This window comes from Pezoporus flaviventris, unplaced genomic scaffold (assembly GCF_033815535.1).
Source record: "Pezoporus flaviventris isolate CSIRO_AGI_PZ_B2104156 unplaced genomic scaffold, CSIRO_AGI_Pfla_v1 ptg000015l, whole genome shotgun sequence".
Classification (NCBI taxonomy): domain Eukaryota; kingdom Metazoa; phylum Chordata; class Aves; order Psittaciformes; family Psittacidae; genus Pezoporus; species Pezoporus flaviventris.
The window spans coordinates 18,774,011-18,798,704 of NW_026892563.1; the positions used below are offsets into that span (position 1 = coordinate 18,774,011).

At 44.3% G+C, this 24,694-nt stretch overlaps 1 protein-coding gene across 11 annotated transcripts in view; it reads left to right on the plus strand.

Annotated features, from left to right (window-relative positions):
- The window catches only part of TIAM1 (TIAM Rac1 associated GEF 1), a 192,899-nt gene that overhangs the window by 110,300 nt on the left and 57,905 nt on the right, over positions 1-24,694 (plus strand). For all 11 annotated transcript variants that reach the window (XM_061453660.1, XM_061453665.1, XM_061453663.1 and 8 more), the window contains 4 exons: positions 14,953-15,400; positions 17,685-17,857; positions 21,508-21,732; positions 23,167-23,352. In XM_061453660.1, the coding sequence (XP_061309644.1) occupies positions 14,953-15,400; positions 17,685-17,857; positions 21,508-21,732; positions 23,167-23,352 (1,032 nt within the window). The remainder of the gene's footprint in view (positions 1-14,952; positions 15,401-17,684; positions 17,858-21,507; positions 21,733-23,166; positions 23,353-24,694) is intronic.

A 24,694-nucleotide genomic window follows, 5' to 3' on the forward strand; every position in this document is an offset into this window, starting at 1 on the left:
AGGGAGGATGTCATACCCTTCATCCTTCACCCTTTTAACAGGCAGCACTGAGCCAAGATCAGCTTTTCTGTCTGCTGCCCCTCCCACTATCCAAATACCAGACCTGTGACCTTTGCTTTGATGGCTGCTGTTGGGTCTTTTTTATGTTCTGCCCTGCTTTTCTTGGCTGTGTTCTGCCTGATTGAGTTACACAGCACCGTCTGGTGCTGCAAACAGCAATTCTGCTTACAGCGAAGAGGCAGACTGCTCAGAGAGGTGGAAAAAGGAGCTACAAATCCTGCCCACCTGTACAAGCTGCGTGTGGCATACACATGGCGGGCATATTGCCCTCAGTTTAAATGCATTTGCTGAGCTTGCTGGACCTTCTCAGAGCCATGGTCCAGCTGCCTAATGCAAGAGGCTGGCTGTGTTTTTTACATGAACTGCTTTGTAGCTGTGGGCACCAGCTCAGAAACATGTCAGGGAGACACAGACAAAACAGTGTGGCTGCGCAGGTCAGAGCTGTGCACCAGATTGCATCCTTCAGTGGCTTCCCTGATTTTGTTGCATGGTTTATCCTACATATGCCATGCAGTGTACGCACACCACACTGCGTGACCCAGAAAAAAAAAAAGCAGCACGTTCTGTCAAAGTCGGAGGCCTGCAGACTCGTGTCCTGCTGCCGGACTGAGCTGTTGGCAGGACACCAGTGCTGGAGATACGAGGCTGGGCAGCGTGAGTCAGGCAGGTTGCAGTGTGCCGCAGGGGAGGTGCAGGGCTGTGGAGGTGCAGAGGGCTGTTGAAGGGCAAGAGGAGCATGTGCCCCCCTTGTCTGCTGGCACTGACTTGTGAGAGCTGATGGGAAGGGGTTGCTGAGTGACTTTCCGGCCATGCTTGATCTGTGGAGATACGCCGCTTCTAAATATAAAAATGACATGCTAAAGCAGATGCTGCAGTGTCCCACAACAGCAGCTTTGTACTTCAAAATCAGCCCTTTATTTTCAGGGGTATGTTTATGGTGTGAGTGCAAAAAAAAAAACCTTTGGTGCTCCATCAGGGCAGTGCAGGATAAAAAGCAAGAGAAAAACAACAGCAAGCAAAAAAAGGATGTTATTTGGCAGCCTTGAAAACCTAACAGCTTTCATGGAGATTGCTAGGTGCAACTGCTGCCTCCAGCCCTCTTTCAAGTGTATTTAACAAAAAGAGAACAGTGACGCTGGTGAGCAGCGAAGCATTTGTTTTTCTTCTTGGTGTCTCTCTTGGCATTAGGAAGATTACTCTGAGGCACTTAGTGAAAGTCACAGATTTGCGTAGCATTTTGTGAGGCCTCAGCCATACCCAGGGACATCACTCTGTGGGGCTGGTTTCACTAGATGTATCTCCTGAGCTTGGAGACAGTGGCTATAAGGAGTCTCAGCAGTGTTTATTAGCACATAAATTCAACAAAATTAAAGCTTTGGAAAGGTTAAAATTCCTTCCAAGTCTTTAATCCTAGCAGCATACGGGATAAGATATGTGTCAGCAATGAAGTCTTGTTAGCCCAAGCCTACCTTTAGCAAGCTTAGGGAAATGACAATCATTATATGTTTAATAGAGCAAAAAGGAAGACCAAATTTGCACGCAAAATAAAAGGACTGGTTCATTGGTGAACCTGATTAGGTGGCTTTGGGTGGGGCAAGAGGAGGGAAGCTGCCAACCTGCTCTGTACTAGGTCCCCAGTCTGACGATGTCTCAGCACTTTGCTCATCTTTACTTGACACTCCTGGTGTGAAGTAGAGCGTGATTGTTATACTACTTGAGATGGTGGAAGCTGAGATGTAGAGCTGATGGCCTTGCTGCTTTAATGTTAATGTGCTCCTTGGCACTGCATTGGTCTGTGCCAGACAGTACTTGGGTACAGTTTGGGGAATTTTGTTTTCCTCTGCCTTTCCCAGTCTTTCAACACTTTCTCAAGGGGCTTCACACTCTTGGTGATTGCTTTGAGCATTGACCCAGAGCCTGCCATATGTGTCCTCATGCTGTAAAACATATAATGCTATAAAAACAATTTAGTGGACTGATGCAAAACTGTCATTTTTTTCCCCAGCCTTTTGAGCTGCCTCCCCCCTCCCAATCCCTCAAAATAATAGCTATGTTTTAGGGCCATAGGGGCACCACACAGAGGTGACCCAGGGCCACATGTAATGTGGTGCTGGACACAGTCTTCCCTCTTGGCCTCCAGGCCAGTGACCCTGTGTTATTTAACAGTGCACATATAGGTCCCTTGTTCAAAATCACCTAATTGAGCCTAACAGACAGGAGTGAGATTTCTGCCCAGATCATCATTGCCCATCCTCACAAGAATTTGGGTTTGTATTTATTAGTGAGTTTTTTTTTTCAGGTTTTGGAAAGTCATAGCTGGGATATTAACATGTTTTTTAGTCTGACCTACCCCGGTGCTAGTAGTGCTTGAAGGTCCTGATGGTCACTTGTAGCTATCTTTTGACTAGTCTAGTTCCTATAGAGGTCCCTGAAAGCAGACGACAATGAGCGTAGGTTAAGTGTGAGACCACAGCAATGGGTTTGTGCCCTTGTGTTTCATTCCTGAGGCCAGCCACTGTTATATGCATGTACGTCATATTTTCTATGTGGGCTAAATTGATCAGAAGTTGTCAGTAGCTGTAATTTTCATGATGTGCTGACCCCTGCTCCTGGAAAAAAAGCATCCTTGAATGGAGCTGTACATGTTTTGTTGTAATGTTTTATCTGTGGGTTCTTTACAAGTACATTAAATAAAAGAAAATGAAAGAAAAAAAAAACCAACCCCCAAATCTCTCCCTTCCAAATTTAAACCTTAAATTGAACTGTGGGAGTCACTTTCCACTAATTGAGAGGGAGAGCTTTTTAATGCTGGAGAGACAATTATATTCAATATGCACAAACTGTTAATATTCACAGGGTGGGCTTGGGGCACCCACGCAGCAGTTCTGGTTTTTGTAATGTTTTAACATTAAGGGCTCTGCTCTGATGAAGCGAGACTTCCCGGAGAGCTCTGCTGGGATCATGTTTGGCTTTCGGAGCTGACGTGATGTAGGTGGAAAAAGCTTAACTGGCTGACATCTTCACCCATTTTTGCTTAAAGGGAGACAAGCTGTGGTTGGATACAGCTTGTTCTGACTGTGGGTTGTGAGGTCCCCGGGATCCTACAACCTGCTTGTTGGGATCCAGACTTTGTGAAACAGCTCTGTTGTGTCCTGCTTGCAGCTAAACATCTGCCTGCAGGATACTCCTTCCTCCTCCTCCTCTTCCTAGTGGGTGTTCAGAGACAAATGTAACCACATACTCCCCTGCTGTTATGAGCCCTAATTGAAATCTGAGGGGCAGAATTAGGGAATGGAAACCGTGAGATACGTTTTTGTGCCACTTCCAAGCCCATCTTAGCATCTCCTTATTCCATGTTCCCCCTCTGTGGATATTTTCTGACTTCTGTTTTCTTTAGATCATCAAATGAGGGGGATGCAGCCTCACTTAGGGCATGAACCTTGTCTGACATTATCAACTCTGCTACCACGGCAGTTGCGTGAAGACATCCTGCATGTAGAGAAGATGTTCCTGTCACATAGCAAAACCTATGTGCCTGGCTGTGGTGTTGGCAGTGTGTCTGCTACCCGATGCTGGCTCCAGCTCAGCAGGTTCCACTCCTCCTCTCTGGATTTTGTGGTAGCTGAGGTGGTGATGGCAGTGGACATCAAAACCAGAGACCTTCATGGGCTTCCAGTGCTGGTTATTTGCTTTGTAGGGGAAGACATTAGGAGTAGTTCCTAGTATGTTTGAAGCTTTCTATGGGAGAGATGGTGTTTACAAGCAGTATTTAGAGCATCGTGTGACTCCTGTGTGCATTAAAATCCAATGATGGCCAAAGCATTTCTGCTTGGTCAGCCACTCACCTATGAGATGAGTGTCTTGTTCCTCTCAGAGCTTTATAGTCCAATTTGTGATTTCATCTGGAAAGCTCAGTTCCAGCGTTAGTGCTGCAATGATGCAGTCCAGTTTTTTTTGCATAACTTTTGAGAAGATGCTGCTAGAAGGTGTCCCTCAACTCTGCAGGGAAAGCAAAGGCTTTTTCCTGTGTCCAGTCCAGTGTTTGTTGTGGAACTGAGCAGGGGGAGAGTGAACAAACTTCCTGCCTGATTGACTTGGAAACTGCACCTCAGTCACCGCCAGCTGCAGACTCTGTCCTTGGCATGTGAAATCCCCTTTTGTCTGATTGTCAAGTTTATTACTATTTTTAGGTCTCTGTAGGTAGCTTGAAGGAATTTGGGATCTCAAACCTTTAAAAAAAATCCTATATGAAAAAAATTCACAGAATATGCAGGAGATGAAACCAAGGTTTTTTTTTGTTTTTTTTGTTTTTTTTTTTGTGGGAATTAGATGAGGATGTACAGAGAAACCAGTCTAAAATTAGAATATCTTTCCAGTAGATACTATTTTTTTACCATCTCAGGGAATTTTATAACAGGTTATAGTGTTTCATTATGCTCTGTAGGATGGCTAAACTCCAGATTGGTGATGCTTGTTTTTAAGTTGTGTAAAACTTTTTCATGAATAGTTTTGTGGCACAGAGGACATAACCTCAAGTGTAAAAGGACCACACTGAGTCAGTCACATGAAAGCACCATCTGGCTTAATACTTCATTTCCCAAATATCAAGAGGTCAGAAAAAGAAAGAAAGTGGGAGAATACAGGGTAAACTTTCCTTTGGGGCATTCTTCCTGATCCCAGAAGATCAGTGATGTGCGTCTTCCTGAGCAAGGACTGAGTCCAAGACTGTCGGGTTGACCTGTCCCTCATTAATTCTCTTTTCTGAAATAATTTTCTGCTTCTGGCTTCCACTGCATCCTGTTCATTCCCAGTACAACACTTGTGACCTTGCAGCCTGCTCCTATAGCCCTCCTCGGTTATCACTTTTCCAGGCAGAGTGCCTTCAGCAGCTGAAGCTCTGCTCCTATTAAAGTAATTCTGTACATCTCAGTCTGTAGTCTGGAAAACATGTCTATTTTCAGTCTGATTCTTAATCAGTTTGACCCAGGCCTTTAATCTTAGTTGTCTGACTCCAGATGGAATTGAGGAAGGAAATAAAGACAAAGTCGTGTGCCATCAAATTATAATTAGTGACACATAGTTTAGTAAGTGCCTGAAAGTGAGATGTTCTTGCTTTTCATCTGCAGTGTGCATCTCACTGATTTGAGTCCCTGTTCACGTAGTCCCATTGTGCCTTTCAAATGGAGGTTCTTCTCAAGGTCTCAGGTATAGCTTGAGCTACACACTGAATCTGAAAGCTGGAGATCCTTAAGTTGGATGGTTTGGCTCATGTGACTCAAGGGGCTGAATCCCAATAAAGAGTACTGGTCAGCCGGTCACTTTGTTGAGCTTCCAGGCAAACTATCCTATTAAAACCAAACACTTTTGTTTTCAGCTACTAGCCACAGGGCACCAAGTTAAAGGAGGGGTGGAAATGGGCTTGGAGGGGGAAGGGGTAGTCACTCATTTTGGTGGCAGCCCAAGCTTGCATATGTCAATCCACATCTTTGGTCCTGCTGGCTACACTCAGTAGGTCTGAATGAGACCCATTTGATGGCCAGACCAAATGAGTTGTTTATAGCCTGGCTAACTGGAAGCAGATTCAGCATGAGCCTGGAGGAAATCTTGAATAGGGAGTTTCAGGCCCAAACTCCGAGGTCTTCCCTGCTCTGTCAAACAGGCTGCCCTTCCCAGATGTTTGAGATTAGATCAAGTATTGCCTATTCAGGATATTTGAAAGCAAATAGCAGTCACTCCCTTCAGAGCACACAACTCTGCCCTAGTATTGTCAGGGAAATGAGGAGCATGTAAGAAAGAGTATTTTGGTCTTTGCTGGCAGATGTTTCATACTCTTTCGAAGATCTTGTTTTTCTTCCTTCGCTCTTGATCTGAAGCCAATGAAACTAAACCAGCAGTCCTGATATCTGATGTATCTCTATTCAGGCATGTTTTTTTAAACAGTAGGACTTTGTCATTTATACATCTGAAGTGCTTGTACCACTGGCAATAATTGTATTCTCTGTAGAGCTATATAGACTGCATGTTTTTAGTTTCAGGTACATTTCACTTAAAAATCACAGGCAGGTTGCCCCAGCTGCATGTTTGCTGGGCTGTGCTTACTTAGATGGATCTAATTTGCAGTAGTGATGCTTTCCATGAAGTGCTCCACTGAAATGTTTCTTTTCAGAGAGCTTCAGCATGTGATCCTGTGACTAGTCATCTTTCCAGATGGCAGACATTTCCCTGCTTCCTTAAGTTAGGTGATTGTTCAGGTGAACACCTCCCACATGGTATGTTTTAATTTCAAGCTGCTCTTCTAGCAGCTTTCGCCCTTCCTCACTTCTACCCCCTCTATTGCATTTCTCAAGAAGAACTGCCTCTTCTTGGCACTGAGTGAACAAAAAGTAACCTAACCCTGTATTTTACTTTGAGGATTTTGGTTAGGCGTATTGCCATTTGTTTAACTCAAGCACAGTTAGGCTGCTTACATTACTTTATGGTTAGTTCAATCCATCTAGAAATTTTCTTCATCTGGGTGGTCCATTGGGATGAAAGCAAGGTAAGTTTTGGGGGGTCCTCAGCATATCATTTGGGAACAGAGGGTTTAAACACTGCAGCACTCAGGAACTGAGACTTATTCCAACTGCTGGGAATGCAAAGCAGGCGCCTACCCCAAATCTGTGCAGGTGTTGAAGCTCTGTGCAGGGACCACAATCCAAGAAGCTTTACTGGATTACAGGTTGATTCTCGTTCATGGTATTATATATTTTAGCACTTCTTAAAAGTCAGTGCTAAAGTCAGGGAAGAGCCTCTGTGCTCAGGTCCCATGGTAGCGTTTCATGCTGTTTCCAGCTAAGGGCCCTGTTGCCCTTTCTGCATTCTCTTGCAGGCTTGGATTTCTGTCATGTTATTAAAAAGTAAAATCAAAACATCCTCTTCCCTTTGCCCAATACTTTAGCTCTTAGGGATGCAAAACAAACTTTCTGAATATGAACAGATCACAGACTGATGCTGCAACTGTCCTGAATCAGTGAAGAACTGTGCCCAGGACCTTGGAGAGAAGGTTAAAGATGTCCCGTATATTTTCCTGCAGCGGTATGGGGGACAGTTTAATTTTCAACATTTTCTGTCTCACAGCTGACAAGTACTCCAGGGTTGTACTTTCCTGCCTGCTGCAGGAGGCCCTGTGGGTTCGTAATTTGCCTTTAAGGCATCTAAGTCCAGTAAGAAAAGCAGGCCCCTTGGGGAGGAATCTACAACATCTGCAGAGAAGATCCTTCTGGAAGGACCCATGTATTAGCTGGAAAATGTCCAGGGAGTCAGTGAACCAAAAATGTTCCCAACCCCTGTATTACAGCACTAAGCTTAGATGGTTGTTTAACATGAAGGAGCCAAACGTAATACTAAGGTAACAGCTATACATTATCAGAGTTGCCTGCAAAGGAAATAGGGTTGATGGGTGCTTGATACATTGTTGTTTGCTACCTGCCTGTCCTGCAGGAGCAAAGTGGATGCACATCTCCTTCCCACATTTGAGTATCTTCGGAGTACCTGGCACCTAGTATCTTGTCTGTCTTTCCAAGGAGCCAAATTACGCTTTACAGCATTCACCAAGATAAGTTCATAGAGGAACCGTGGAACCAAAAACCACTGAAATCCACACATTAAGACTTTCTCAGGGATTATTGCCCAGAAACATGTGACTGTGATTCATCCTTTCACAGTAAGTGTGAAGTTTCCTGCTAGGAGAAATATCTAGAGGTCTGGGCTAGTACCTTTTTTGTTGGGAGTACGTTTGATTTCAGAGAGCCATGACCAAAACCTGCTTGCTTATTAAACCACTCTGAGCAGCTTTAATAATACATGTAAGTTTTGTTTTGTTTAATTTTGATGCTTCCAGACATTAACAGAAGAACTGTTGTGTGTGGTGAGTGCAAAGAAGTAGGAACCAAAGCTGCTTGTTCATATCAATATCTGATTTCTTTGAATTCCTAAAGGTAACAAACCCAGCATCTCAGTCTAGTGTCCGTATACAAATTGCAGTTGGCTTCTAACTATACCTCACTCAACTTGGGAGCCCTCCTAGAAGGTTTAAACAGCACCCAATCAATCCAGCAGAAAACTGCAGTTGGCCTGTGCTGGTTTGTGGCTGTCAGTTTAGTTCTGCAAAGCCTGCTGTCAATCTGATGCATCCTGACTAGTTCTCATACAGTACTGTCCTGTTGTACACAGGTCTGAATGCATCTTCAGAACCTTCTTTCATATCAACTCCCAGCATCTGGTTGAGGGGCTGTGTTCATTTGTGCGGTGGCAGATCTCCTTCATGTCATTATTATAATTCCTCTGATTTTAGAGGCATTTGGACATGATTCAGTACCTTAGTAACAGTCTTCAAAACTGTATTCCTCCCAGACAGAATGAGCTGCGGAGTTGTTTTTGTGCTTCTCCACTGCAGCTTTAAACCCATTTCTCCCACTCAGGTTTCACTTTCAATTTATGATTAATCTTTGCTTTTTGGAATGTTTTGACTCTTTTCAAGACAGAGAAATCTTCTAATGCATCCATTACTGGGTGTTCAAGTTATTCTGGAAAAAGGATTTAATTTTGTTTTGAAGCAAGTTGTGCCTTATCAGACTACCTTGACCATCAAATGATGGTAGAGTCAGGACTGAAAAGAGAGGAAAAACACTTATCAGGCCAATCTTTTTCTACAGAGGAGCTTCAAAGGGACAGCAGACACATAAAAGCATGCAAACTATCAGGCTGCTTACCCATCTATTTTAAATGTATTCTGTGGGGCTTGTCTAACTAGCAGCCAGACAGGTTATGTGCAATTTCAGGCTGTTGCCGAATGTGGACGCCTTATTGCTCTGTTGCTAAGCAGGAGGGGGAACACAGGATATGCGTGCTCTCGGAGGGAGCCCCTTCCAAGAACAAAAAAAAACCAACTTCACTAAAGAGTATTTTTAATCTAATGGTTAAATTAGTAAGAATTATTAACCACATAAGGAATTGTTACTATTAGGGAAGTAAGAGTTTTCCTACTAAATAGGTCCCACATGCCTAAAGTGCTTATGAATCACTGGTGTTGATCAGGCAGGAGAAAGTGATTCATCAAGCCATTTTAATAGTGTCTGTAGCAGGGCTACAGGTTGGTGGGAGGTTTGGTAAGTGCATTGTTATTGCAAGCGATTGGAATGTGTCCAGTGATGAGCCAGAGAGTTGGGAAAGGTTTGTCCCATCCAGTGGTCTCTTGCTAACAGAGGCCAATATCAAATGTGTTCAACAGGGGGACAAAGACACTTGGAACATTTTTTCTTCATTTTGGCTAGCTGAAGGTAGAATTTCTTTTCTAAAACAAAAGTGGTTTGGTTTGGTTTTTCTTTTTCTGTATATCTTCTAAATTTAGCAAGAATTTTTTAATAAAATAATGTTTACAAACGGCTGTAGTGGACATATAGAGGTCACATGAGAATGTAAAAGCTACAGCACTGAGTACATTAGCTTGATGTAGCTTGCATTACAGTTTTATTCCCACTGTCTTGCTTTGCATGAAACCCAGTGTTCATGTGAGGACAAAACATATATTTAAGTGGGTTGCGAATACATTCACTAATATTTTGCCCAATTAGTTCATCAGTTAAATTGTTCTCTGAATTTGATGGGGCTGTGATAATTCCGCTTCATTACACTTGAATGCTATTAGGGCTGTTGTAGCTGTCCTGGCACGTGGCCTGCTTGCTGGGCCTCAGTGCATTCTTTTTGGTAACAACGGCACTATTCAGCCCATCTCTGGTTTCTCACTGTGTTGTATCTGTCTGTTGTCAGGCATTCATCCTTTCCCTCCTCTTTCCCTCCATTACTGTCTGCTGAACCTCCTTTCATAAACCCTGTGCATTTACAACTGATACAGTAGCACTGCCAGTATAAGAAATGGTTCTGCTTCTCTGGCATCTTCAGCAGTGGCAGGGATCCCATATCCTGGTGAAAGCTCTGCCACTACTTACCACCTCCCCATCAAGGCACACTGTGCAGCAGTTGCTACACCCCGTTTAGTTTCCTTCTTTAGCCAGCTGTCTTTATACATCCTGCTTTCCGTAATCTTAAATTGAAGCGACAAAACCCCTCCTTAGTTCAGTTTGTTGTCTTCCAAGACCTGCTGTCTTCACAAAATGCTAAGAACTGCTATTCCCATGACTTCCCCCATCTTTCTGTCTTGAGGAAATATGCTTTCCTTTCTTTGCTGCATGCTTTCTACTTAGTGTGACCAATTTAATGATTTCCACCTCCCTCTTGCTTTGCCCTCTTTGTCCTCTCAGGCCCGAAGCGAGATAAACACCAGTGGAAAGGCTAAGTGGGGCAGCACAGATTTTAGTTCCAGTCTTGCATTTGGTTCCTGTGATGGTTTCTCTGGGCAAAAATATTCCTCTGTGTGGATACAGCTGTTTGCCAGCCTGAAAGTACAAAACGCAAGATCTTGGGTGAAGTGCAAAGTATAACGTGTGGTGTCCTGAATCATACACATTTCTGAATGAAATTTTGGGAGGTTTTGACCCATAAAATGAACTATAGGCCCTTTGTGATAGCAATTACAAGTCTGGAGTAATGTGCTGGTGATTTGTTGTAATGCGTGTATAATGTCCCAAACTGCGCTCTGCAGTCTTCAGCTGTCTCCCCAGTTCCCAAGATGTGCCTGGCACATGCCATCAGCATCATGATGGAGAGCTGGAGGGACACTGGGTAGGAGTCAGAGGGATTGGTAGTGAAGGGTGAGCCATGTCTGTAGTTTACTCTTGTCCTCAAGAGTCTTCACCTGGGAATTCCTTCTGCCGAGGATTGAAATGCCTGTGTTTTTAGCAAGCCTTTGTGGTGCATCCCATCATGGACCTGGAATGGCAATAAGTTGTCCTGGGTTCAGCAGTAGCAGTCATTTTTCTCCTTCTTGGTAGCTGGTGCAGTGCAGTGTTTTGACTTTCAGCTGGGGAACAGAGCTGATAACACTGATGTTTTGGTTTGGCCAAGGACTTTGTGAGCCTCATGCTCTGCCAGGGAGGAGGGGAAGCTGAGAGGAAGCAGAGACAGGATACCTGACCCAAGCTAGCCAGAGAGGTATTCCATACCACAGCACGTCATGCCCAGGATGTAACTGGGAGTGAGCCGGAAGGGCTGGGAGACTGCAGGGTTGGAGGAGTCATTGGTCAGAGCTTGGTTGGGCTGGGGGGGGGCGAGTTATCGGTTGGCTGGTGGTGAGATGTCGTATTCCCTTGTTATTTCCTTTATCATTATTATTACTGGTGGTAGCAGTAGTGATTTGTGTTATACCTTAGTTACTAAACTGTTCTTATCTCAACCCGTGGGAGTTGCATTCTTTTCGATTCTCCTCTCCGTCCCTCCGGGAGTAGGGGGAGGGCAAGAAGGGGGGGAGTGAGTGAACGAGTTACCTGACTGGGTTTAAACCACGACATAAATCTTCCTTGAAGGAGAGAGATAGTTGCTGTTGCCCATGGGGCTCTTTGAGAACCTAAGCAAGAAACATGAGTAATTCTTAAATAGTTCTCATCAAGGTTATGCAATGTTTGCTTTGCTTCTGGGTAGTAGCCTGTGGTGGCCATGTCAGTAGGTACTTTGAAGCTGGACACCAAAGCTAGGGGGCCATGTATCCACATTGATCTCATCAGTAGAGAGCCATGCTGCTCACAGTGTGAGCTGGGATGCCTACTTTTTAGCATCCTCGTTTGAAAATTTGCAGTAGTTCTGTGCCCCAGGTGGTGTGTTCATCAATCCCTGCTAACGTTGGTTGCTTGGCTTGGGACTGCTACCCTTCAGCCTTGGCACATTTCTGTAGAAGCACAATACTAAACCTCTCTACTTTCTGCTGAACTCTTAATTGAATGCGCTTCAGTATGTGGGTTATAGAACTGCAGGACAGCCAGAGCAGATGCTGGCTGCTTTGTCAGATCTTTTCATACCCTCCGATGAGAACGAGCTGACATTGCAGCAGGAACTCAAAAGTCAGAGACCTGTGCAATGAATGCTCTTAACCCTACTAACCCTGAGACCAATCTTCTCATACAGCAGACTTCCGAAGGTGCTAAGCTCGCTCAATGCTACATTTCATAATTCATGAGCATGAACAATATTAGCAGGCTGTAGGTTTTGAACCACTCTGACCTCTGTATGTTCAGACCCTCCTCCTACTAAAGGGCTTGAATTGGTTGCTCAAAGTCTTTGGTACGAGATATTTAAGACAGGAAAAGGGAGTCTAAGAGCAGAGGGATCAGTGCAGGGCTGCAGTAATATGCTGAAAAGATCTTTTGACACATCCAGCCTATTGTTGGCACTGTGGTAGAGATTATGCAGATGTTTGCAGAAAGTGTTACAATTTAAGCTCAAGAGTGTGTATAACAGTCTGAGCTTTCCATCCTTGCATATCTTAATGAACAGTTAACCGTTATGCCCGTGTGTCAGTTACGCACTATAATACTTATGTATGGATGGGGAAAATGAGCCAATTAATGCTGTGTATCACCAGGCATGAGGGACCATGAGAGCCTGCACTGCAGCGCTGTGCTTGAACATCTCTGACTGCACTTCTGTTTTTGAAAAAAACACTCCATCTGCTAAAAAGCACCAAAGAAATTTTATGCATGCACTGCCTGGCAAAATTACAAATGCTATATCCTTCAAGTTGGTGGTCTGTTTTAGTAGCTCTTTATTTTTTTAAACAGACTAATTTTAGTTAAAGCATGAGACATGCTTCCTAAAAGTCATGTTAGCTAAAAATTTGAAATTCGCTCTGTACTTTTTGTATAGCATGGACAAAATAATTACAAGACAGATTGAATGTTTATTAAATAATTAACCTAAAATAAAATGCTCAAAAGCTCAAATAATTTTTGTTGCCACCATTATGCAGTGTTCATTGCAGAATGCAGGTTCATTTATGCCATATGAGTGCCACACTTTTTCCCTTCAAAAAAGTTACAGAAGAAGAAAGGCCCAGAAGGCAAATGCAAACTCGGATTCTTCTATGGGAATAATTATCTCAGGGAACATGGGGGGCCTGATTCAGTTCTTTGGTGTTCCAGTTTTAGGCTGATGTAGCAGTGCTGGCAGAGAGGCAGTGCCTCAGGTGTGTGAGTATCAAGTGGCCATGCCAGTCCTGGCTCCCTGACGCACAGGGTCTCACATGGAGTGCTGTCATCAGAAGGTGCACCATCCAGCTTTTCCTGATGGAGCGCAAAAACTCACTTGCAGCAGTGTTTTGTAAACACAGGTTTCTGAGCAGCACCAGTTCCCCTCTCCATATCACTCCTTTGCAGTGCTGCAAGAAATGGGAAGAAAATTGGTTTCCAAAATACACATATATTGGAACAGCAGGAAAAATCGTGTGGTTGTGAAGATTTCTCTGCGTGGATAGATAACTGCACTTACTGGAAGCCCTTCTTGGCTCATTCACGTGCAGTGAGAGTAGAGGAATATTGGCCAGTCCAGAACAGCTTGTCTATCACAACATGTTGCATTAAATAACCAGACTGACTAGGATAACTGTGCTCGTTGAGCAGGGAAGGAAGCGCTTATTCTTCCAGCTGGACTTCAAGTCCCCCCCCAAGAGGTAGCGTTTATAAAGAACAGGCCCATCCATTACAAATAAATGCCTTAAAAGTTGGTCGAATTCAGCAACACCCCTCCCCCTAAGGTTTCCTCATCCAGCTCGTGCTCTACAGGAAGAAGGTTTCAAACAGAGCTCCGTGGAGGGTTTCTTGGTTTATGCAGAGCTGCTCTTGAATGCACAGAAAACTGGTGCTTGAACCAACACCTAGAAGCTTGTTTTCTCTCAAAATAAACACTGCATTCTGCCACCTCTTCTCAGAGACTTCTCTTTCTTTAAAAATAACTTATAAATTGAGCACCAGCTGCTCTTGCAGGAGAGGCGGAGGCTGAAATTCCTGTTGTTTTGGCCATGTTTCTCACCACTTTGCATCTTCTTCCTTGGCTCCCTTTTCTCGTGAGTATCTAATGTAAGATATTTGTCCCGACTTACAGGGCTTGGCCTTTTTTTGTCCTCCTTCGAAAACTGCCACAGATGCCTCTGGGTGCTGAGATGGTAGAGGTTAGCCTCCTGTGAGCACCAGCATTGTTGCAGGGGGCAGGCTGAGCCAGTATGCCTTCAAAACCTGAATTCAGTTGTGTTTTTCCCTGTCTTATTCAAGCTGGCCATATTCTTGGCCCTTCTGATCCTTCAACTCCAAGTTGTTTGGGACCAGGAAAGGTCTTCTGTTGTGGTATTTTGACAGTCTATCACAGTGGGATTTGGCAGGGGATATCACGTGGCAAATGGCTAGGGTTTGTGAAGTTGAAGTGACACAAACCAGAAATAATCTCAAATATGTTAACTCCTTAGCATAAAAAAAAAAGGGGGTACCTTTTTAGTTATATAATTTTCAGATTATAATCTTTGGGATATCTAAGATTCATCTTCAGCTGGAGGTGTGAGCGTACTATATCAATGTTTTCCTTTCAAAATGCGTAGGTTGATTGCTGTTTTTCTTGACGCTACCAGTTTTTGCTCCCATATGTTCTCCTTTTGCAAAACCTTTAGCACTGTTAGCTTAATGTAAACAGATGATGCTGTGTCTTATATTGCAAAATGCTAAGGCTGTAGAAGCACCACCTGAAATTGTGCCTGTATGGCTGGTATTTGCTAAACTGTGATGGAAGTTCTGCCTACCCCACCTTTAATTCCAGTTGTTTGTCTTCTGAACAAAAAGAGATGAGGGATTTCCAGTGCCAGACAAAATGGGGGTATGGAGAAACGTGGTGCCAGCTGTGCGTTTTGGGTTCTGATGGTATCTCCCGAAGGACAGGCTTGTCCAGGCTCTTCATCTTACGCTGTGTCTCTCCTGCAACTAGGATGTCAACGCAGGTGAGGGGAGCGAGTTCACCGACAGTGGGATTGAGGGAGCAGCCACCGACACCGACCTTCTTTCTAGACGCTCCAATGCTACCAACTCAAGTTACTCCCCGACAGCCAGTCGGGCTTTTATCGGCAGCGACAGTGGGAGCAGCTCGACAGGCGATGGGCTTCGACAGGGGGTGTACGAGAACTTCCGCCGGGAGCTGGAGATGAGCACCACCAACAGCGAGAACCTGGAGGAGGCTGGCTCTGCCCTCAGTGACGAGCAGAGCAGCGGCACCCTCAGCTCCCCAGGGCAGTCTGACATCCTCCTGACGGCTGCCCAGGGCACGGTACGCAAAGCCGGTGCTCTGGCAGTGAAAAACTTCCTGGTGCACAAAAAGAACAAGAAAGTGGAGTCAGCCACACGCAGGAAATGGAAGCACTACTGGGTTTCCCTGAAAGGTACAGAGCGAGTGTGCAAGGGGTCATCCAGATGGGTGTCCGCGGTGTCCTGTGGGTTGTGTATTGCTGCAGATGAAGAAACCAGTAGCCTAGACTCTTAACAAAAGCTGCTGTGAACTTCAGTATAATTAACATCAAGTATGAGGAAGTTGTCCTGATGTTTTTCAGACAGGAATTTTGTTTGATGTTTGTTGATGTACTCACATTTATGGCAACATGTGTAGTCGAAGACACATTACTGCTGCACTGAAGTGGCATTTATGCCCTGCTTTGAGTCATGGAATACCCATCTTTGAGTCCTGCTGTCACCATGAAGGGTGGCTTCTCTGAGCACTGGGTGTTTCCTTTCAGAAGCACATCTATGGCTTGCTGAGAAACTAAACACCTGTGTGCAGCTGCAAGCACATGACAGTGGGAGTTTGCTAGTGATGACAGCGGCATGCCTTCAAACAGGAGCTCTGTCTTTGTGTGCATTCCTCTTGTAACTCTTGCGTTTAGTGCCATTGGCCTCTCCTGTGAGACCTGCTTCATAAGTATAAACACTCAGTGAGTTGCAGCACGTTCATGGTGTGGACAGGAAGCCGCGGTTTGGTCATAGAGGTTGGCCTGTGACTTGGGAGATGTTGGCTCTGAGTGCATCACCCATTTTGCGGTGGGCAGCCCTCAGCATGTGGCCGTTCCTGCTCAGAGCATGCTCCAGCCTTGTCTGGGGTCTGAGTGCTTATAAATGCATATAAATATTAACGGAGCAGTGAAACTCAGGAGTTTGCCTCCTAAAGTGGCCTCTAATTAATCTTCATGTGGTTGCATTGGCAGTAAAATGGGAAGCAATGCCTGCAGGGTTCCAGGATTGGCCTTGCTCTCCACCATCACTACCCACCTCCTCTGTGAACCTGGGAAGGCAGAGCCATGTTTCCTGCTGTAGATGGGATTACCAAGAAGCCCAGACTATTTAAAGCCCTGTGCTCCCCACAGAGTGCTTTTTTAAATAACATTTTCTTTGTTTTAATTTGCAGCACTGTTTAAAAACCAGCAGCGAAGTTGGGTGCCAGATCTTCCTCCGGGTGGTTAGGGAGACTGGGAAAGTGAAAGAGGAGAGAGAGAGGGGGCAGAGGCAGCCCTAATCTCCTGAAAGGAAGGCCCTGTGGCAGGAAGGTCTTGCTGTGAGGAGCAGGCAAACAAAGGGCCATCTGGGAGGGAAAAGGGAAGGAAGAGCACAGAGGCAATGTTATTTTGAAGTGCTTTGACTCAAGTGGAGTGTTTGCTCCTTGGATTGCTGTGCCTTAATAATGTTAGTGTTGAAGCGAGGCTTTGAAGTTAACAGCTGCTATTGTTTGGCTGCAAATACTTTTCTGAGAGGCTGGGTAACAGGGAATCCCTTTGCATCCAGAGGGCTGGTTCCAGAGACAGAGAAACTATCTGCCAGTTTCAGTGTAGCACAACTTTTTTTTGAGTCCCCCAAATTGCAGCCTTGCTATACCTACCTCCCCTGTCCACCCCGAGAACTGTAAAGGCTATTTTGTAAAACCAAGCAGGTTGTTTGCTGCCCCCAGTTATAATGGGGTTTTGTTTTTGGCTGCATCACCCTGAGTCAGAGCTGGAGTAAGGAATAAGTGGAATAAGGATTTTGGTTTATGCCTTTTGTTTGCTGGGTTGTTTTTGTACGTCAGTCTTTCAGCGAGCAAAACTCATTCCATTTTTCTTCCAGTTACTCATCTGCATCCAGTAATTAAATCGCTTGATCTTTGCCTTGCAGGGACTGCAGCAGCCACAGGAGGCTGAGGCAGGGCCATGGAGGTTTGCCTGGGGCCTGTCTGCTCCTCAGGGCCGCTCAAAGCTGTCCAGCACTGCCATGGGAGACACGCTGTCAAGCCTGTGTCTTCCTTTGGTCCCCTCAGTGGGACTGAGTGGCCATGAAGGATCCCCATTTTCGGACTTATAATGATGTTTCTCATCTGGGGCTGTATATTACTACCCATGACTTTCATGCCTGCGGCTGCCTAGAGTGAACAAAATGGCCTGCTGGGGCACAGCTTCAAGTACCATACAGCTCATGGTATGCCTTCATGATGTGGAAACTACGACCTTGTCTGGCTAAAACCTGGGCTGTTGCTGGTGCTTTCTGCTGTGGGGCTGAAAACTTAAATGGCCTTGGCAAATCCTCCCTCATCCCTGTGACATTTTATGGATGATTTATAGTCCCAAGTACCAGTGCTGAAGAGATGCAGGGTGGCTGTTGGTGTTTTAAATGTATTGCTTGCTAATATGCAATCATCTCTTTCAGGATGCACGTTGTTTTTTTATGAGACTGATGGCAGATCCGGCATTGACCACAACAGCATCCCAAAGCACGCTGTCTGGGTGGAAAACAGCATAGTGCAAGCGGTGCCTGAACACCCCAAGAAGGACTTTGTCTTCTGTCTTAGTAACTCCCTTGGGGACGCTTTCCTCTTTCAGGTTGGTCCGGTTCAAGGGTTTGACAAAGTTGTTCGTTTTTATTGTCTCTGACCAAGGAGGACATCTTAGCTGTGGTTGAAATCAATGGGAAAATCCTGCTGACTCCAGTAGGTTTGGGATTTTCCTCTGACAGTGCTAGAGTAAGGACATGATGTATTCAGTAAATGCCACTCAAGAGACCCGCTACTGCATTTGAATCACTGTCAGGTCTGCTGGTTTTATTGAGTGACCAGACCCTCTTTGCGTAGATGGTTGGAACAAAGTAAGAAGTAAGAAATATTCTTACATCCCTGTGAAAACTGGGAGTCTGAAGTGCAAGGGGTAGTTGGGCCTCCAGGTACCCACCCAGTTGTGCTGAAGAATCCAGTTGCCCATCATTCATACAGGCCTTAATCAACATTTTTCAGTTGCCAGAGAGGAGACTGAAAACTGAACATGACTGCATGTTTAGTTTTATTAATCAGAAAATAGAAATGTCTGAATTTCACAGGGTACTTATATCAAGGACCATACATTAGTTGATGTGTTTCACTGAAAAAGATTTCTGTATTTTAGTAACTGCTGCTTCCCTGAGTGATTTTTAGGTCGCCATTCCACTAGAATGGGACTAGATTCTCAAACCAGTGCAAAACGAAAAAGCCTTACTGACTGGAAAGAAGTGGTGCTGGCTCTCATCTTGAAGAGACTGAGTATCTATTTGCATACTGAAAAAAAGAATTATTTTTTGGTGGACTAGCTACTCTGCCATCTCAGTCTGATTTTTCCTCAGCTCATAGTGCAATACTCGACTGCCCTTTTCTACTTCATGCCTTTGCTTGACAGGGTACATGTATTTTGCCACCTGGTGAGCTTCATCCAGGAGGTAAGTGTGGTGCCTGTAGTCTCAGCATGTGCTTGAAAAATTGTAGAGCACCACCTCCTCTTGATACCTACTGATATGAGTTGTAAAATCTTTTCCATGCAGTTTTCTAAGGGAAAACCTTCATTCTCATAAAATTAATGCCAGTGGATGTTAAATACTGAAAAGGTCACATTCAGTACATTTCTTTTGTGGCAACATAGGGCCTTATTCATTAAAAGCTCTGTGTCATTATGCCGTGGGTAGATTTGCATATAGATTTTTTGGGAAAAGCAAAAATGAGCCTTTTCAAATGAAAAAACTTCATTTATATTGTCTTGTAGAAATTTTTTCTACAAGTGTGAAGGGACATTTCTACAAATGTCCCTTCAGCCACAGAACTCATGCATTGCTAGTGAAGCAGAAGAGAAATAAGGGATGAGTCTGGGGAGAAGGGAAGGAGACCAGCTGCAGTGGTGGAAGTAATGGACAAGTGACTGTGCTGTAGGGCTTGCTCTGCTGCACTCAGGGCAGCTGACGCACACGTATGGCTGCTCAGTTGTGTTACTTAACTGTTCATGTCATACACATCCGTGCACACATAACATAGTGCTGTAATAGAGGTTTGATGAGAAGAAACCGCAGACCTGCAGAAGACTATTCCTCTCCTATAGAGACTGTGTACTTAAGGAGAAAAATAGGGTTGCATTGTAATGAGTACAGATACTGGATATCTTGTAACAAGCCTTCCCACTGCATTGCACCTAGAGACATCACATACGTCCTACACAATGATTTCTTGCTCAGTCAGTTCTTATCGTGCCTACACGCATCCATTACTTGCACGTCACATGTATTTTCTAGGAGCTCAGAGCAACTTGTGACACCACTTACTTATCTATCAGGTGTTTGCAGCTTGTTTACGTGGTCCTTTCTGTGGAGAAGTGGAGTGATTCCCTTGCCTACTCATTTACCAAAAGAGTCTTCAGCCCCCAAATCTATTCCAGATACCTTTTTTCCTCTCCCCAGGAGACCAAAAAGAAAACCAAGTCCGATGGTATACTGATAATATTATAAAATTGAATAAGATAAAAGCATTACCTCTTGCTGTTTTGATTTTACTAGGAATTAACAAAACATACCATCTCATTATAAAGCTAGGGCTACTCTACTGGGGACTAGGTTCCACCACGTGACTCTAGACAAAGTGTCTCCCATTCTGCAAATAGTTTCTGTTTTCAGCAGTAATTCCTCAGCAACGGGGGGGTGCTCAACATACCTTCGGCAGTGGCTGTAAGACACTGTAAGCCCCTGTCTATGAATGAGAGCTTGTTAATATTATTACCTGGGCAGGGAGCCTGACCAATTAAAGCGATATACTTTGCACAGTGCCAGCTGAAGACAAGAAAATTGGTAGTAAGAGATTGGCCTTTCCACTGTAGACCCTATCTTCTGTTTAGGACTTCTAACCTGAGCTAAGGAAAGCAATGTCATTCTGGGACGTGTGTTTTTCACCTGCTTCAGTACCACAGAAGTTTTGGGAGCATAAGCCTAAAGTCCAGCCTGTGCATACGTGACTTCCACAGCTGGGGATCTGTGGGAATCTCTCCTTGCCTTCAGTAAGCTATGTCCTTTGCTGTTGTTACGGTCAGGAGAGCAGTGGGGATGACCTTGTTCATCTGTGCTAGCAACTGGAGAAGTCATACTGTGCTTGTCTATTAATAGATCAGGTATCATCAGAAAGTTTAACGAGAACAAGGTGGTTTGGCACTTTGCTACTTTTTCAGTCACAAGCCAAATATCAGTGTGATTACTGCTAAAGGCTGACACTCAGACAAAGTCTGCTGAAACCATGAGTTGGCTGTAAATTTTGTTTTACAATCTATTGTAAAAAGGAGTGAAGTCTAGTAAGAAGTCTAATAAGATTTACTTTTCATTTTGAAAGTCTGGAAAAGGAACACTTTGAAATAATTTTTTTCTGGGTCAAAAGCCTCTTATTAGAACAGTGCTTTTCCAGAAAAATGTGTTGGTGTCCCATGCCCCAGCCTAGTACCTTATAGAATCACAGAATTGTAGAATCACAGAATGGTTTGGGTTGGAAGGGACTTTATTAGATTATCTAATTCCAACCCCCTTGCCATTGGCAGGGATATCTGTAGCTCAAAGCCCCATCCATTCTGGCCTTGAACACTTCCAGGGAGGGGAAATGACGCCTTTTTCTGAACTGTCACACACCTGCATGTGGAGGGCCAGTACCAGAGCCATAAAAATTATGATGAGCTTTCCTTAATGACAACAGGGGTGTCTTCAGAGTGCTTTGAGACCCTCAGAAGTGGAAATCTTGTTTGTCTATACATCATAATAAAGCTACTTATAGGTATCATGGTCACATTTTATGCCATTAATTTATTACTAAGTGTTGAATGCCAAAAAAGCTCTCCATGTCAAAGAGCACAATACATTCCCTGCCTTAAGGAACTGGGTGTATAGAAAACGTCATTAAATATTGAGCTACAAATTATGGCAGCATTGCATTGTGCAAGGAAGGTAATTCTTGAGACCTTGTTGGGAAACACTGTACAGCTGCAAAGCACAGATATAGGTGTAATTCCAAGTGCTGAATGCCTAATGCCGGGTTAAAAATGGCCTGCTTAAGAATGATGGGGGTTTTATTACTTCTCTTGTAAGTGGATTTAAGGCTTCGAATCTTAAGATCAAAGGGAAAGGAAACTCCTTGGAATTGCATTTGTTAATCTCCAGTCAATTTTAAAGAGGATCCTGACATCCTTTCCCTCTCTTTCCCTCTCTTCAGACCTCTAGCCAGACTGAACTGGAGAACTGGATCACAGCAATCCATTCAGCCTGTGCAACCGCAGTGGCAAGGCAGCATCACAAAGAGGACACTGTCAAGCTCCTGAAAACAGAGATTAAAAAGCTGGAGCAGAAGATTGATATGGATGAGAAGATGAAGAAAATGGGTGAAATGCAGCTGTCCTCAGTAACGGACTCCAAGAAGAAGAAGACCATACTGGATCAAGTAATCTCACTTGCTGATGTGAAATAAGCCCCTAGCAAATATTTAAGGCCTTCTCCTGATTAGTGTTGCCTCTGTCTGCATGCCTGTGCCATGTGTGTGTGCTGACAGAGCTCTCCAGAGCAGGTGGGATGTGTGTTGGCAGCAGAGCTGTGCCAGCTGCTCTGATTGCATTGTTTCTCCAAACAATGTATGCTAAGGTACAGCATGGCCTTTCTTCTCCTGGCTCCACACAAGGGATTTGGCTAGCCACTGGAAAGTTGAGTGTGGGCTTTAGAGGAGCAAAGAGGCAGCCAGGCCATGGTAGCAGGGTGCCTTAGGGAAGAGCTCATCATAGACTGACACATGCTGCTGCTGCTGTTGTCCTAAGCATGGAAGAGGCTGGTTCTTCCGCGGGCAGATAGGATGAAGAAGCTATCCCTTGTTACAGGGGCCTGCCTTGACCTCATGGCTGCAGCCTCAGGACCACTCCTTCTGACTTCAAGTGGGCAACGTAGTTGTGTTTTAGAAGCAGAGAGCCTGGAGCAGATGTCTCTCCTGCTGCCGCAGCGGCACCTTATTTTAGGAAACTAGCATATGGCTCCTGCTTCATTAGTTTGTAGCTCTTTTACCAGGGCTGCCAAGCACGCCTGTAATGCAAACCATAGGGAGCGGCTGGGGCCTTAACGTACCAAGCTAAAGAGAGTTTGTACACCCTAGAAGCCCATGAGAGGGTGGAAGGGAGGGGAGAGATGTTTGCCTCTGTTCAAAGGGCTCCACTCAGAGGCTGTCACTCAGACAGGGTAGAGTGGGCTGAGGGCAGAGCAGTCTCTGTCTTTATGTAACTGAGTTTTTCTAAATGCTTTGAAACTGTTTCCTGTTGGCAATTTGAATTATTTAAAGAAATCCTTACTGAGGCTGATTACAGTGCTCTTCCGCTGATAAGATTAATTATCCCCAGTGTACTACACTTTTCCAAGTATGGCGCACTCCACTGATGCTTACAGCAACATTGCTGCTGCAGCTGCTGATTTGGGGTGCTCTCTATGTGGAATTTGGTGATGATTGGTCTTCTGCTTTCTCAGATGCCCTTGATTTGTGTAAGAAGCCTTATACTGCTTAGAAAAGAGTCCTGGAATTCAAAAATGAAAATAAAATTTGAATCCTATTAATTAGCATTGTATCAAAGGAGCACTTGTCCCAGGAGAAGACTTGTGATAAGAACATAAAAAAGTTGTTTTCCATCTAATGAAAACTGTTTAATTATTTGTATACTTTTGGGGCTTGGGAGGTTAAGGGAGAATGGGAAGAAAGGGGAATCAAGTTTTTTTTTTTTTTGAGCATTGATGAAAAAGGTGTGGGAACAGCAGAATTTTGTCAAGGTATTTACCACTTTATTTTTCTTCCTTTCCCCCTTCTCTTCCCTTCATCCTGCTCCTCAATCTTCACTGTGCACAGATCTTTGTTTGGGAACAAAACCTTGAACAGTTCCAGATGGACCTATTTCGGTACCGCTGTTACTTGGCTAGTCTCCAAGGAGGGGAGCTCCCAAACCCTAAAAGGTTGCTTGCTTTTGCCAGCCGTCCAACGAAAGTTGCAATGGGCCGTCTTGGAATCTTTTCAGTCTCATCGTTTCATGCACTGGTAAGTTTGAATAGAGGCCAGGGGTTGGATTTGCCAACCTGCAAATCGCTTCACATGTCCAATGCAGAGATCACGTCGACAAACAGCAGTCTGTGCCTGGAGGGTGAGCCCTTACCTTAGTGTGCAAAATATTGTACTTCCCGAAAGGGGTGTGTGTCCTGGGTATAGATTAAAAAGCAGATGCTTGCAATCCATGGCGTTACGGAAGTGGAAGAACCATGTTTCTCCTAAGCATGTGATTTTGAATTTCTAAATCCGCATTCTAAACATGCTCTCTATAAACAGATCTTCCTGTTACAAGAGCAGGTTCATCTCTAATGTTCGTGTACATGGGCTTGATCCAAAAGTCCTGTCAAGTCAATGTGAGTCTTTCTGAGCCCTTCAGCACATGTTGGCTTAGACCTTTTTGAGCATGGCTTGTTTTCTACCATATGGATAAAACTACTTACCAATTAGTCTAATATCTGGTCTCCAGTGATCAACACCTGATGCTCCACAAGGGAGGGGAACCATTCTTTGCTACTTGTGGCATGGCAAATAATGCTTCAAATGGTTGTTTAAATTAAAATAACTACCCAGCTCTTAAAAATACAGGGAAATGTATGGCAAAGTGGTGGTGTTTTTAATAAATTTAAATCAAGTTCCCGTAGTTTCAGCTTGGACTCCTGGAACTTCACAGAAATAGCTGAGCTTCACTTCTTGTCTTGTGGATGTCAGCTGTACCCTTCAATTGAATCAAGAGCTGTAATTCAGACAGGGGCGTTTTTATTCTTTCATATATGAAAAGATTAGCTTCATCATCCTGATAATTGCTGGTGGATTTATGTATTTTTTTAAGTGTCGAGCTGTAATTTGCATTTATGCTTATTTTTTTTGCATCTAGCAAAGCACTGAGTTTGAAAAACAGTCTGCCTCTTCATGCTGGTGTCTCTTGAGAGCCAAGTGAAAAAAAATATGTTTTGAATATGTTCTGTTGGAAAAGACACGTGCTTTCTTCTTTTTTAAGCAAACTCTCGTGTCCTCCTTTGCCCTCAATCAAGTGGAGATGGTGCAGTGAGTCTCAAACTTGAGCTGGGTGCTGCATGGTGAAGCGTGGCACCTCTAGCTCTCACGAAGGTGTTTGCCAGTACATTGGTCAGAAGATGTGCAAAGTCTCTCAGCTGCCTCTGCACAAACATCCCAGGTTCAGCTAAGAAACATCTCACAAGTCCAGGCTGTGGAAACTGAGACACTTGCAGTAGTGTTTAAGTTCTCCTTTTGCTTGATTTCTCCATGGTTCCTAAGGAGAATCACCATTACTCAAACAGCACCATTTCTCTGGGTACACAAGCCAGCCTTCTGT